General features: G+C 35.3%; 1 protein-coding gene across 4 annotated transcripts in view; it reads right to left on the bottom strand.

Annotated features, from left to right (window-relative positions):
- The window catches only part of CEP350 (centrosomal protein 350), a 139,920-nt gene that overhangs the window by 108,170 nt on the left and 19,624 nt on the right, over positions 1 to 12,126 (bottom strand). For all 4 annotated transcript variants that reach the window (XM_067728801.1, XM_067728803.1, XM_067728802.1 and 1 more), the window contains 3 exons: positions 9,975 to 10,597; positions 5,602 to 5,715; positions 2,361 to 2,474 (listed from right to left, as the gene is read on the bottom strand). In XM_067728801.1, coding sequence (XP_067584902.1) covers positions 2,361 to 2,474; positions 5,602 to 5,715; positions 9,975 to 10,597 — 851 coding nt within the window. The remainder of the gene's footprint in view (positions 1 to 2,360; positions 2,475 to 5,601; positions 5,716 to 9,974; positions 10,598 to 12,126) is intronic.

Here is a 12,126-nt window from a genome sequence, read left to right as displayed (position 1 = left end):
AGGGGCATAGTTTGAAATGAAGCACTGGGACCATTTATAACTTACAAATACTGATCTTGGATTGTATTTATCCAGTTTTGTGGTGGGCTAATTTCCATGTGTGTACTGTGCCAGTGACCAAGACAGAAAGTCATTAAACTGTATTAAAGCTGTATTAAGTTTATCTATAGTGAAAGTCCTCTTTTTCTACCAATGACTACATGAGACTATTCCAGAAAGCCAGAATTCAGAAATAACCACCCAGCATATTTGGAAGCCAACATTTATAAATAGCTACCCAGTATATTCGTGGTTGCTTGCTCTTGATTCAGAAAATTAAGCTGAAATTGAAGAGAAGCCTGCTCTCTCATTTTGCTTAAGAACATAAAGGTTTTTTTTTGCAAAATGAAACAAAAGTTTATTTTCTGCAATACTTTCTGTAAATTACAAAGGCAAAATGCTAAACTACAGCATGTAACTTTTCAATATTTAACCAGAGCACTTGTAATAAATATGCATCCTGAAACAAGATAAAAGGCTACACTCTGTCAGGCATCCTAGCCTCCGCAGAAATGCGCAGGGGCGTGAGGGGGTGGTTTTGTGTTTTCTTAAGTGCTATGAGGGAAAGTCCTTTCACATAAAGTTTCTGTATAAATAGATTGAGCAATAGACTTAAAACCTTTTAAATGTTTTAGATAGACCGATTAAGGTTAATAAAAAGGTACAAAAACATTTCTAAAGTAAATAGCACACCTTTATAATTCATGTTTTTTAATAATAGACGTTTTCATTAAATGTATACTTCCATTTAAACTTTCAAATGAAACTCTAAATGGTATTTTTTAAAATTATAAATCAATAAAATAGTATCACAGAAAGCTTGGAAAATAGAAGAAGACAGATTAAAAACCACTGCCCTTACTTAAACAAAGTACTAGTATTATTTTGTGTATTTCCTTACAGTAATTTAAAGATCAGTAGTAGGTGATTGTAGCCATTGTATCCATAAAATTTTACCTTTTTCTCTTAGCATCTTATGACAAGAATATTTGTTATTTCTTACAGAAATTATAACTTGAAGTGGCCACACAATACTCCTTCTAACAGAAACATAGTTTAACTATCTACCATTCAATATTTAGGTTACTTCTGATATTATAAAAAATTATACAGTGAACATTTTCATTTATTTTTTTTCTTTCTGTTGGATATATTACTTGGATTATTTGATCAAGGAAAATGAGCACTTTGACATATAATACTATTTTTTCTTTTTTTTAGAGAAACTATATCCATTGATATTTCAACAAGCATGGTATAAGTATGATTTTTATGAGTGATTTTTATTGTAAATTTACCAGCTTTGGCTATGAATATAAAAGTATTTTCTTCTAATTTAATTAGGTTTAAAGTGCTACTTCATTATTTTCATTTCCATTACATTTCTTATATTGTTTTGCATTTAAACACTTTTACATATTTATTTCAGTTTTTTTTAATGGTTTCTATTTTGTAAATGGTCTTTCACGTCATTTTTTGTTTTTTATGTTACCATCTGTTTTGAAATAATGGTCTGTTAATTTTTTTACAATCTGAAGCTAATAAATGAAAATTTTTTCTCTTGGTAAACAGCTGTATTTATTGAAATATATTTTTATGAAGTTTTATAATGAGGGCAATTTAAAGTGTTGATGATATTTGCTTTTTGAATGTCATTGTTTTATGCATTAAAAAGTAGTGTGTAGTTTTGTTATATATCTGTAAAATAGAATGTGAAACTCCCTGTAATACCATCCCCTTCAAAGGTAATCACTGTTAACTATTTGTTATAGAGCCAGGTTATAAATCCCAGGCAATCTGGATCAAGCCTGAAATGTTAATCACTATGGAACTAGGGAATTCTCTTTTTCCCCCTTTTTGATTTATTCAGAGTCCAGCCTGATCACTACTAGCATGGACTGCCAGATTTTTCTTGTGCAACATTTATTCTCTTATGAGAATGAGTGAAGGAACTTAGCTACGGTCATAAGCCATCCCTTTGTATATAAAAGTTCACTACATAAAAATCATTACCTTTAATCTGGTTAATTTCTATTAAAAATAATGATAGAAAAAAATTGGAGGGGAGCATTGTTCAGTATCATGGTGAATATATGGTTTGATGAGTATACACATACATGAAGATTTATCAAACTATACATTCTAAATATGTATAACTTACTCTATGTCAATTATACCTCAATCAAACACACATATACAAAATAATGATACATAAAATATACTGAATTTTTGCACGTGTCGAATGAGAACATTTATTTCCATGTAGATGCCATTTCACTAATATGTAACTTTAGGATGGGCCTGATATTGAGAAAACCAACCTGTTTTGCATTCTGGACTTGATAACTGTGCTACCTTTTGGACTTTTCGTACTGGCTTGACCACTTTCTTCTCTTTACTTTTCTCAGCAGGTTTTTCTTTCATAGAGCTATCACCTGAAAAGCAGAAACATATATAGCAAATATTATAACGATTGCTACCTATCCACTCATCCTCCCCACCAGTATGAAAAATCTGTATAAAGTATATGATTCAGGCAGAGAGAGAGAAATCTTCACTGATGCTATTTCTTTGACCCAAAGGCTACAATGCCAAGTCCTCTTACAGCAAAGTCTAGAGATCACCATTACTCCACTGTTAGGTTCCAATTCTTTGTTATTTTTTTCAAGAAACCCTTGAGAAAGTCACCTCGCTTTCACAAACTAGAAGATGCTGCAACAGTAATGCTTTCCAAGCTAGATCATAGCATTTATAGAATCTCAGAGGTGAACACTTTCACAGACTCCTTTTCATTTAAAAATTCCTACTTAACTGAGACATTCATGACCTCCTAAAGTAAAACTTTATAAAATACTCAATATTCCTACATTAGGCCCTTTTATGATTATGCTAGTGAAATATGTCAAGGTTTTTCACACACACATAAATTACTCACTAATTTTTAAATTCCAATCTGGGGAAATAAACTGAACATATAAATTTGAAAATTAATCTCAATCACAGATCTGGATAAATGTACTTTAAAATACATATAGAGCTCTGCATTCTGGGCAAAGAAAAAGTAAATGTGAGTCAAAGGCCCTGAGGCAGGAGCATACTTAGTGTCTAAGAAACAGCAAGGAAGCCAGTGTGAATGAAGTGAACAAAGAGAAGAGCAGTAAGAACTAGGGTCAAGAGACATAACCGAGGGCAAGATCATGTAGGGCTTTATAGCTCATTGTAAGAACTTCAGGTTTTACTCAAAAATAAGATAAGAAATTTTTGAGCAAAGGAGTGATATGACCTAAATTAAATTTTAACAAGGTTACTCTCACAGCTGCGATGAAAACAGACCCATTAGAAGAAGGGCAGAAGCAGGGTAACCAGTTAGAAAGCTACTGCAGTAATCCAACCAAGAGACTGATGGTGGAGGGCTTAGACCTAGGTGGTAGGGGAAAGCGGTTATATTTCAGACAATGTTAGATATAAGGTGTGAGAGAAATAGAGTGATCAAGGATGACTCAAGATTTGGGACCTGAACAATTAGAAAGATAAGATTAACTAAAATGGAGAGACTACCACAGGAATAAGTTTAAGGGGTGTACCATGACCCCATTTAGTTAGTTAGCTAGCTCCATTTTTGGATATATTAAGCTTAAGAAATCTATTATGCATCCAGGGGAAGGTGCAGAGTTAGCAGCTGGATATCAATCTGAGTTCAGAGAAGTCTGGCCAGAGACATAAATTTAGGAATCATCAGCAACAGAGCATATTTAAAGTCCTGAGACTAGATGAGCTTGCCGAGTTTGTATATAGATAAACAAAAAATTTAAAAAACAAAAAAGGAAAAAGAAAGGGGTGGAGGAGTAAAGAAGAGAAAAAAAAAAGAAAAGAAAAATAAAGAAAAGAGAAGCACAGATCCAAGCACTGAGACCAGGACATGCTGATGTTCAGAGATCACAGAGTTGATTAGGAAAAAAACAACTGAAAAGGAGCAGCTAGACTTAGGAGGAAAACTAAACACTTATGGTATCCTACACAGATGCCAAGTGAAGAATTTCAAGGAAGAAGTGATCAGTGATGCCCAATGATGCTGAGAGATCAAGTAGGTTGACAAATGTGAATTAAACATTGGATTTAGCAATGTGGAAGAGTGGAAGTCATTGATGACCTTGATAACAGCAGTCCACAGACATGTAGGAGCAAAAACCTAACAGAAAGGTTTCAAGAGTAAAACAGAGGAGAAAAATTGGAGACAATGAAGATAAGGCAACTTTCTGAAGTTCTGTTGTAAGTAAAAGAAGAGAAACAAGGTAGTTGCTAAAACAAGTAGGGCCAAAAGAGGGGTTCTTTTATGATGGCTGAGATAACAGCATGTTATCAAACAGTATGTTGATGGGCATGACCTCATAGAGAGGGAAAACTTGATGGTGCAAAAGAAAGAAAACAAGGTTGAAGTAATGTCCTTCAATACACAAGAGCAAATGGAATATAAAACACAAGTAGATGGGTTTGTTTGTTTAAGATAGGAGACCAGGCAGAGTTCACCCACCATATCAAAAGAGAAGGCAGATTATAATCCACAGACCTCTTTAAGAGTTTTTTGACATACGTCATTCCACTAGTCTATAATGATACTGTTCTATGAATTATATAGTTATTATTCCTATTTTACAGATGAGAAAACCAAGGAAGAGAGGTTATGTAACATAGATAGTATAAATAGCTAATATGTGGCAGAGCCAGAATTTGAACCCCTGTAAACTGATTCCAAAATCTTTGCTCTTAACTAATATATTTCCTCTCCACATGGGAAAAAATTTTTGAAAATAGTGTTCCAACAGTAACAGTAGGAAAATTGGACTGGACAGTTAATGCCACAGTATTTATTAGCAAAATCTCCACTGGGGCTTACTAGAAAATTCTCAGGCTTTAGAGTCAGACAGACTTGGTTTTGAACCTTGGCTTCAATTCTTAACTTTATGCAACCTCGGGAAAATTACTCTTTGGGCCTACATTTCCTCAACCGTAAAACATTCAGAAGACTAAGTACCCAGTAGCATCTTGCCCAGAATCATACAAGGTGTTTAATAATAGTAACATTATGAGTATGACCTTCCTATTTCCCTCTTCCAATTTCCATAAGTTCCTCCTTCCAATCCTCTAACATTATTCCCTTCCTATAATGTTCATTTCTCTTCCTGCATTTTGCCTTCATGTTAGTTATCTTATCTGCTGCCTGCCAAATTACTGACCATTTCAAAGACCTCAGAGGTCTAGCAGAAGTGAACTTCAACTAGACTCTACTATGTTTTCTTCAGATCAGACAAGCCCAGCTCAGAAAGACCCTTAGTTTAAAAATAGCCTAGTTTCTGCCTCATCAGCTATGTATGCTAATTTTAACCCTGGAGCAGAGCCCAGAGGCTAAAAGAGCCTTACAACTGACACCATCACTACTTTAGTATACCATGAAGTTAGAAAAGGGAAATATCTTTAGTTTGGTGACAATTTTATGTTTAAGTATTGCACGTTAGACAGTATGCATGATAAAACACTCAAAACCTAGGAACACTCTACACGCACCTGCAAAGTGAAGTGCTAAGTCACGATACAGTTCTCTACTCATGTTTTGAAACTCAGCCTCCTGCCATACTTTCCCATCAGGTGTTCGAATCTTGGTCTCTGAAGGATTGAAGCCTAATATATAACCAATACAGAACATTCTTATTAAAGTTGCATTAAAAGTTTTGTTTGTTATATTCTTTTATAAGTGAGATAAAATTAATAAACTATAAAATTCACTCTTTTAAAGTGTACAACTTCCTGGTTTTTAGGATATTCAGAAAGTTATACAACTATCACCACTATCTAATTCCAGAGCATTTCATCACCCTGCAAAGTAACCCTGTGCCCATTAGCAGTCACTCCCCACACCATTCCCTCTATTCCCTGGCAAATACTAATCTATTTTCTATCTCTATGGACTTGCTTGTTCTGGACATTTCACAAAAATAGCATCACACAATATGTGGTCTTTTGTGTCTGGCTTCTTTCACTTAGCATTTTGTTTTCAAAGCTCATCCACCTTATAACACATATAGAAGCTTTATTTATTTTATTGTTGAATGATATTCCATTGTACAGACATACCAACATTTGCTTATCCATTCATCAGCTGATGAAAATTTGGGTTGTTTCTACTTTTCAGCTATTATGAATAATGTTGCTATAAACATTAATGCACGTGTGTGTGTGTGTGTGTGTGTGTATGTATATGTTTTCAATTCCCTTGGGTATTATACCTAGGAGTGGAATTTCTGGGTCATATAGTAACTATGTTGAACTTTTTGAGGAACTGCCAAACTGCTTTCTAAAGCAGCTGCACCATTTTACATTCTCACTAGCAATGTATGAGGGTTCCAATTTCTCCATATCCTCACCAACACTTGTTATTGTCTGTCTTTTTTATTATAGCCACCCTAGAAGGTGTGAAATGGTATCTCACCGTGGTTTTGATTTATGTATCCCTAATAACTAATGATGTTGAAAAGGTTTATAAGCTTTCAAAAGAAGAATGCATCATTAGCTACCACATAATATGTTAACAAATACTGTTTGGAAGAACTAAGCTTCAGTGAGACAAAGCAATATACATTTGTTCAAAAAGACTAGAAATGGAGATGCACTAAATTAAATGATAAAAAAATGGCAATCATAAATTATGGATATCAGAGCTACAAACTACCCTACTCAAGACTAAAAGAGAGACAATGCTACTCATTCTCCTTTTCTTTGAATACAGGCATTAATTGCTAACATCTGTCTGATTTTGCCTATGGCTGAACAAATGGACAAGCTGCTGTCTACACAGGCAAAATGCAGCCAAAGTGTGGAAAACAGTTCTTTAAAACATACCTGTTCAATTTCTCAACAAACATTACACATGTGCTATTTCCTAGAAATCGTTCTAATTTCCTACTTCAAATTTATCACTACTCTTTTAAGAAATATACAGAACTTAGAATGTTATTTTGCAAAAAAATAATAAAGTATCGAATATGGATGATTAACCAGAGTAGTAAAAAGATTTATATTTTCAAATGGGCTCCACTCACCAAAGAATCGCCATTAAATATTTTGTAAAATTAAATCAATATAAAGAATGGAGTCAAAAATTGGTAAAAGTACTTTAGAAGTGTTAGATAAAATGTACTGGTAAATTAATTACATGTCTAATAAAAAATAATCTATTCAGCTCTTAGGAACAACAGCATAAGCTTTATTTTACCTGACATTTGTAGCATGGGGCACACACAATTATGCCTATAGATATATAAGGAAAATGTTTATAAACATAGTGTTCAGTCTATTGCAAACCACAGTTTGTAACAAGAAAGTGTGGCAATTCCTTGTAAAGCTACCTCCCTCCCAACATTTCTCACCCTCATTCCATCTCTCTATATTCAACCCTATCATTTTTTCTTCTCTCCTCTTTAGGAAACATTTATTTCTATGGGAGCCTTTCTTTATATTTGATCTTTACTAACAAGTTAACTTTAAGAAGCTTTCAATATCTACATCAGTTTCTCTTTCTGTTTCCCAGTTTTTATTTCCATTCTCTTTGTGCACATTTTTTTCTTACTAGTTGAATTTACTGAACAGAATAAAATTATACTGTGCATTTACTTGTGTCCAAGACACTGTACTAAGCTCTAAATAAAATGCAGATGACCAAAATAGGCTCTTAACCTTCTTGGGCATTTAAACCAGAAAGAAAAAGATATGCAAACCACTAAGTATAAGGAAGAATCACATAAACGCCACTGTGTTCACTACTTCAAACTTTAAACATACACAAAAATGTAAAAACAAAGTTTAGAAGCGGTTTCATATGCTAACAACTGTATAAAAAGAGAAAGAGGGGCTTCCCTGGTGGCACAGTGGTTGAGAGTCCGCCTGCCGATGCAGGGGAAGTGGGTTTATGCCCCGGTCCGGGAGGATCCCACATGCCGCAGAGCGGCTAGGCCCGTGAGCCACGGCCACTGAGCCTGCGCATCTGGAGCCTGTGCTCCGCAACGAGAGAGGTCACAATAGTAAGAGGCCCGCGTACCGCAAAAAAAAAAAAAGAGAGAACGAAAACACACACACACACCCTCTCTCTCTCATTTGTAAATGAGAAAATTATCTCTGGAATGATACACAAATTGTTAACACAAGTAACCTCCAGAAAGGGGACCAGGTGGTTGGAGCACCAGAGTGATAGAGCTTTTCAATGTACATCCTTTTCATCTTTCGAATTGTGAACCAAGTGAATTTATTATGTATTTGAACAAGTGAAATTAAAATGTCACTTTAGAATACAATATATTAAGAGGGTTTTAATTTACACGGACAAAAAGTTGGCAGAAAACCAGTTCTTCACCGTTGGAAAAAATAAATCCATTGCTCAGGACACTGGAAACCATATTCTGTTACAATTTCTGAAATGTATACTACATGTCATTAGTTAGCCTCCCAAAAGTTGTATTCATAATATATTTTAATATGAAAATTAACATGTTAAAAATTAGTAAGTAAAAGGAATACACGAAATCCAGTCACAACTCAAAGGAAGTTATACTTAAGATTTTCACTCTGGTTATTTAAGGTTGTTTTTTTTAACTTTTAGATTTTTATAAATTATTAAATAAAATATAGATTCAAATCAACCATCTTGACTTTGCCTTAGTGGAATAACTTTTGGAATTTCAGAACTTTGACTTCTAGAATGAACAAACCTTAAAGGTACAATCTGTATTTAATGGGTCTGATATAAGTATAGCCAAAGTTTTGGATAATCACTATTTCAGAACAAACAAGAACATTCTGACCCCACCATTTGCTATGTGCTCTGTCAACAGTGTGGACAATTATTACTACATGGCACACAAACTACTAGAAGGATAAGAAAGAATTTTACTAAGGGAACTACCCACTATTTTATCACAAATTATGTAGAATAAAATGCTAATTATCTATCTTCTATCTAATTCACAATGAATAGCACTAGCAAAACATAATAAACAACACAAAAAACTGATAATTGCTCAAACTTTATATAGTTAAATTTGTTCTGTTAAAATTAACAGAAGAAACAAATCTTGGCTATATTTTGATCTTCATACATTTATCCAAACTAAAAACTGAACTTGAAAAAATATCACAAAAGAAAGGCCAGAATGGCAAGAATTTTAAGACAAAAGTCTAACACTGAGTAACCTCATCAATGAATCAACTCTTTATTAAAAATTTTATATGGGTGACCCTGTGAAAATAGTTTCAGGAGCAAAAAAATGCAAACTCCTAAAAACCACCATATATAAAAACTTGAGTTGGGCCAAAACCAGATATTCTCTCTGAAAAGCATCTTCTCAGTGGAAATCTGATTTAAATATTGTTTTCTTAAACATGGAGAAAACCCCTGTCAAAATTCGAAGGTTAACGTAACAACAGGGTCCAAATGTCAGTGGCAAAATATTCTATAACCAAGTATTAACTGGCACTGACTGAATTATCTTTCAAACATTACTTTTGAAAGAATTCCTAATAACAATCCAAATACAATGGCAGAATAAGAGCAATATTCTTTCAGTTCTCTGAAAGTTGTACTAATTTTTATTTTCTCTTTTGTTCAACTTATTAAATGTTCATATAGTGGTTCTCAAACTATAAGAACGTCGAGGGACTTGTTAAAAATTCCAATTCTGGACCCCATCTCCAGAAATTCCGATTTAGATCCAGTGTAGGATCCAGGAATCTGCATTTTTAGCATGCATCCTGAATTAATTTTTTAAGGCATTAGATTTGAGAATCACACCCTGTTCTAAAGATGGTCCTCTCTACTCAAATACATCCAAGGGAGAAAGGGAGACAAGAAGGCAGGAAGACAGAAAAAGACACAAAGACTGATTACAAACCTTTATATGTTGGAGCAGGTGGTGCTGTTGCCACTTTCCTGACCTTTGCTGTCACTGAGCTATCAACATTAACAACCATTACTGGATGCTCAATATGACCCAGATTCTGGCCCTGGTCATTTGTTTCTTCTGAGTGTTCCCACTGTTTCCTAATCCGCTCCTTGAGTTTTTCCAATTTAACATCATGTTGTCGCCGCTTTAGGATATCTAATCTTTGGGAATTACAGGTACTGGTAGAAGACGGAGAAGAATCAGTTAACCGTAACACTTTTGAATCAACATCACGGCCCATGTTACACACAGAAGCCTTCAAAGTGTTCTCATTTCCTTTTGCTCTATTAGGCTTTTCTTCATCACTTCTCATAGGAGCTGCCATCTTAATCAAACATTCAGAATTTTGCAATGCATCAATTGTTGGTCGATCATTTAAAAATCTAACAACTGTATCATTGACGACAGATGACTGGGAGCTCTCAAAATCACAGCAATGTATATTCCGATCTTCCTGACTGCATATCATCCGGTTCCCACTCTCAGGCTTCTCTTCATTAACATCCACACAATATATATGCTTTGACTCTAAATGGCTGGGACTTATGTTGGACGGTGTACCATGGACTTCCCTGTTATTAAAAAATAATTAGCTTTGAATAAAGAGTACAAAAACCAGTCATACAAACTGAATAGAGAACTCTAAGCTAACATTAGAGACCCCAAAATCCTAGAAGTTCCAGTAAGTTAAAAAAAACAAAATAACTACTATTAAAATTCAGGGCTTCCCTGGTGGCGCAGTGGTTGAGAGTCCGCCTGCCGATGCAGGGGACATGGGTTCGTGCCCCAGTCCGGGAAGATCCCACATGCCGCGGAGCGGCTAGGCCTGTGAGCCATGGCCGCTGAGCCTGCACGTCCGGAGCCTGTGCTCCGCAACAGGAGAGGCCACAACAGTGAGAGGCCCGCGTACCGCAAAAAAAAAAAAAAAAAATCAATGCTCAATGCCTCCTGTGTATCAAAGTTTAGATTATGGCAAATAATCTAAATCATAATCTGCATATTATAAAATAAGAAATATGCAAAAGATACATAGAGAGATTTCCTTAAGAACCCCAGAAAACAGGATTACAATCTGACTTTGCATATTCACTGGACACTATTACCAAAATGTACATTTTACTTCTCCATGAAATCTTAAGAACTAGGAAAAAAAGTTCTCAAATTCTGACATTTCATATGTATAACTTCTAAATAATGTACCATATTAGCAAATAGATTGGAAGTTGAAATAAAGTGGAAGTACAGTAAATATTTTCCTCCAAATGAATGTGGTTAGTAAAGTTTAACCTCTCTGAAACACAGACAACTTTTCTGGCAGCTTCAAATTATGTAAAGCATATCTAGAAACACCAGAATAAGCAAAGAAGACTGGACACAGCCAAAGGACATATCACAAAGTCCATGTTCTCTACTCATAAAAACACTAGCAGAAGTATTCCTTCACGAACTATTTTTATTTTACATATCATTCTAATAAGTTATATTTTAGGAACAGAGCAGTTAATTAAAAGGGAGGTTAATGAAGACAAGCCTCAGCAGTAGGAAGAATACATGAAAAACTACCCAACAGGGACTTCCCTGGTGGTGCAGTGGTTAAGAATCTGTCTGCCAATGCAGGGGACACGGGTTCGATCTACGGTCTGGGAAGATCCCACATGCCGCGGAGCAACTAAGCCCATGTGCCACAGCTACTGAGCCTACACTCTAGAGCCCGTGAGCCACAACTACTGAGCCTGCGTGCCACAACTACTGAAGCCCGCACGCCCTAGAGCCCGCACACTGCAACTACTGAGCCCGCGCACCACAACTACTGAGCCCACGCTTCGCAACTACTGAAGCCCACACCCTCTAGGGCCTGGATGCTGCAACTACTGAGACCTGCACGCCTAGAGCCTGTGCTCCGCAACACGAGAAGACACCGCAATGAGAAGCCTGAGCACCTCAATGAAGAGTAGTCCGTGCTCACCACAACTAGAGAAAGCCCGTGCACAGCAACGAAGATCCAACACAGCCAAAAAATAAATAAATAAAAAAAAATTTTTTAAAAAGAAAAGAAAAATAAAAACTATCCAACAAAGTTATAAAAGCAGATAAACCACCA

This window comes from Pseudorca crassidens, chromosome 2 (assembly GCF_039906515.1).
Source record: "Pseudorca crassidens isolate mPseCra1 chromosome 2, mPseCra1.hap1, whole genome shotgun sequence".
Lineage (NCBI taxonomy): Eukaryota > Metazoa > Chordata > Mammalia > Artiodactyla > Delphinidae > Pseudorca > Pseudorca crassidens.
Note: the sequence above shows the minus strand (reverse complement) of the source record. Positions and strands in the feature narration are given on the sequence as shown.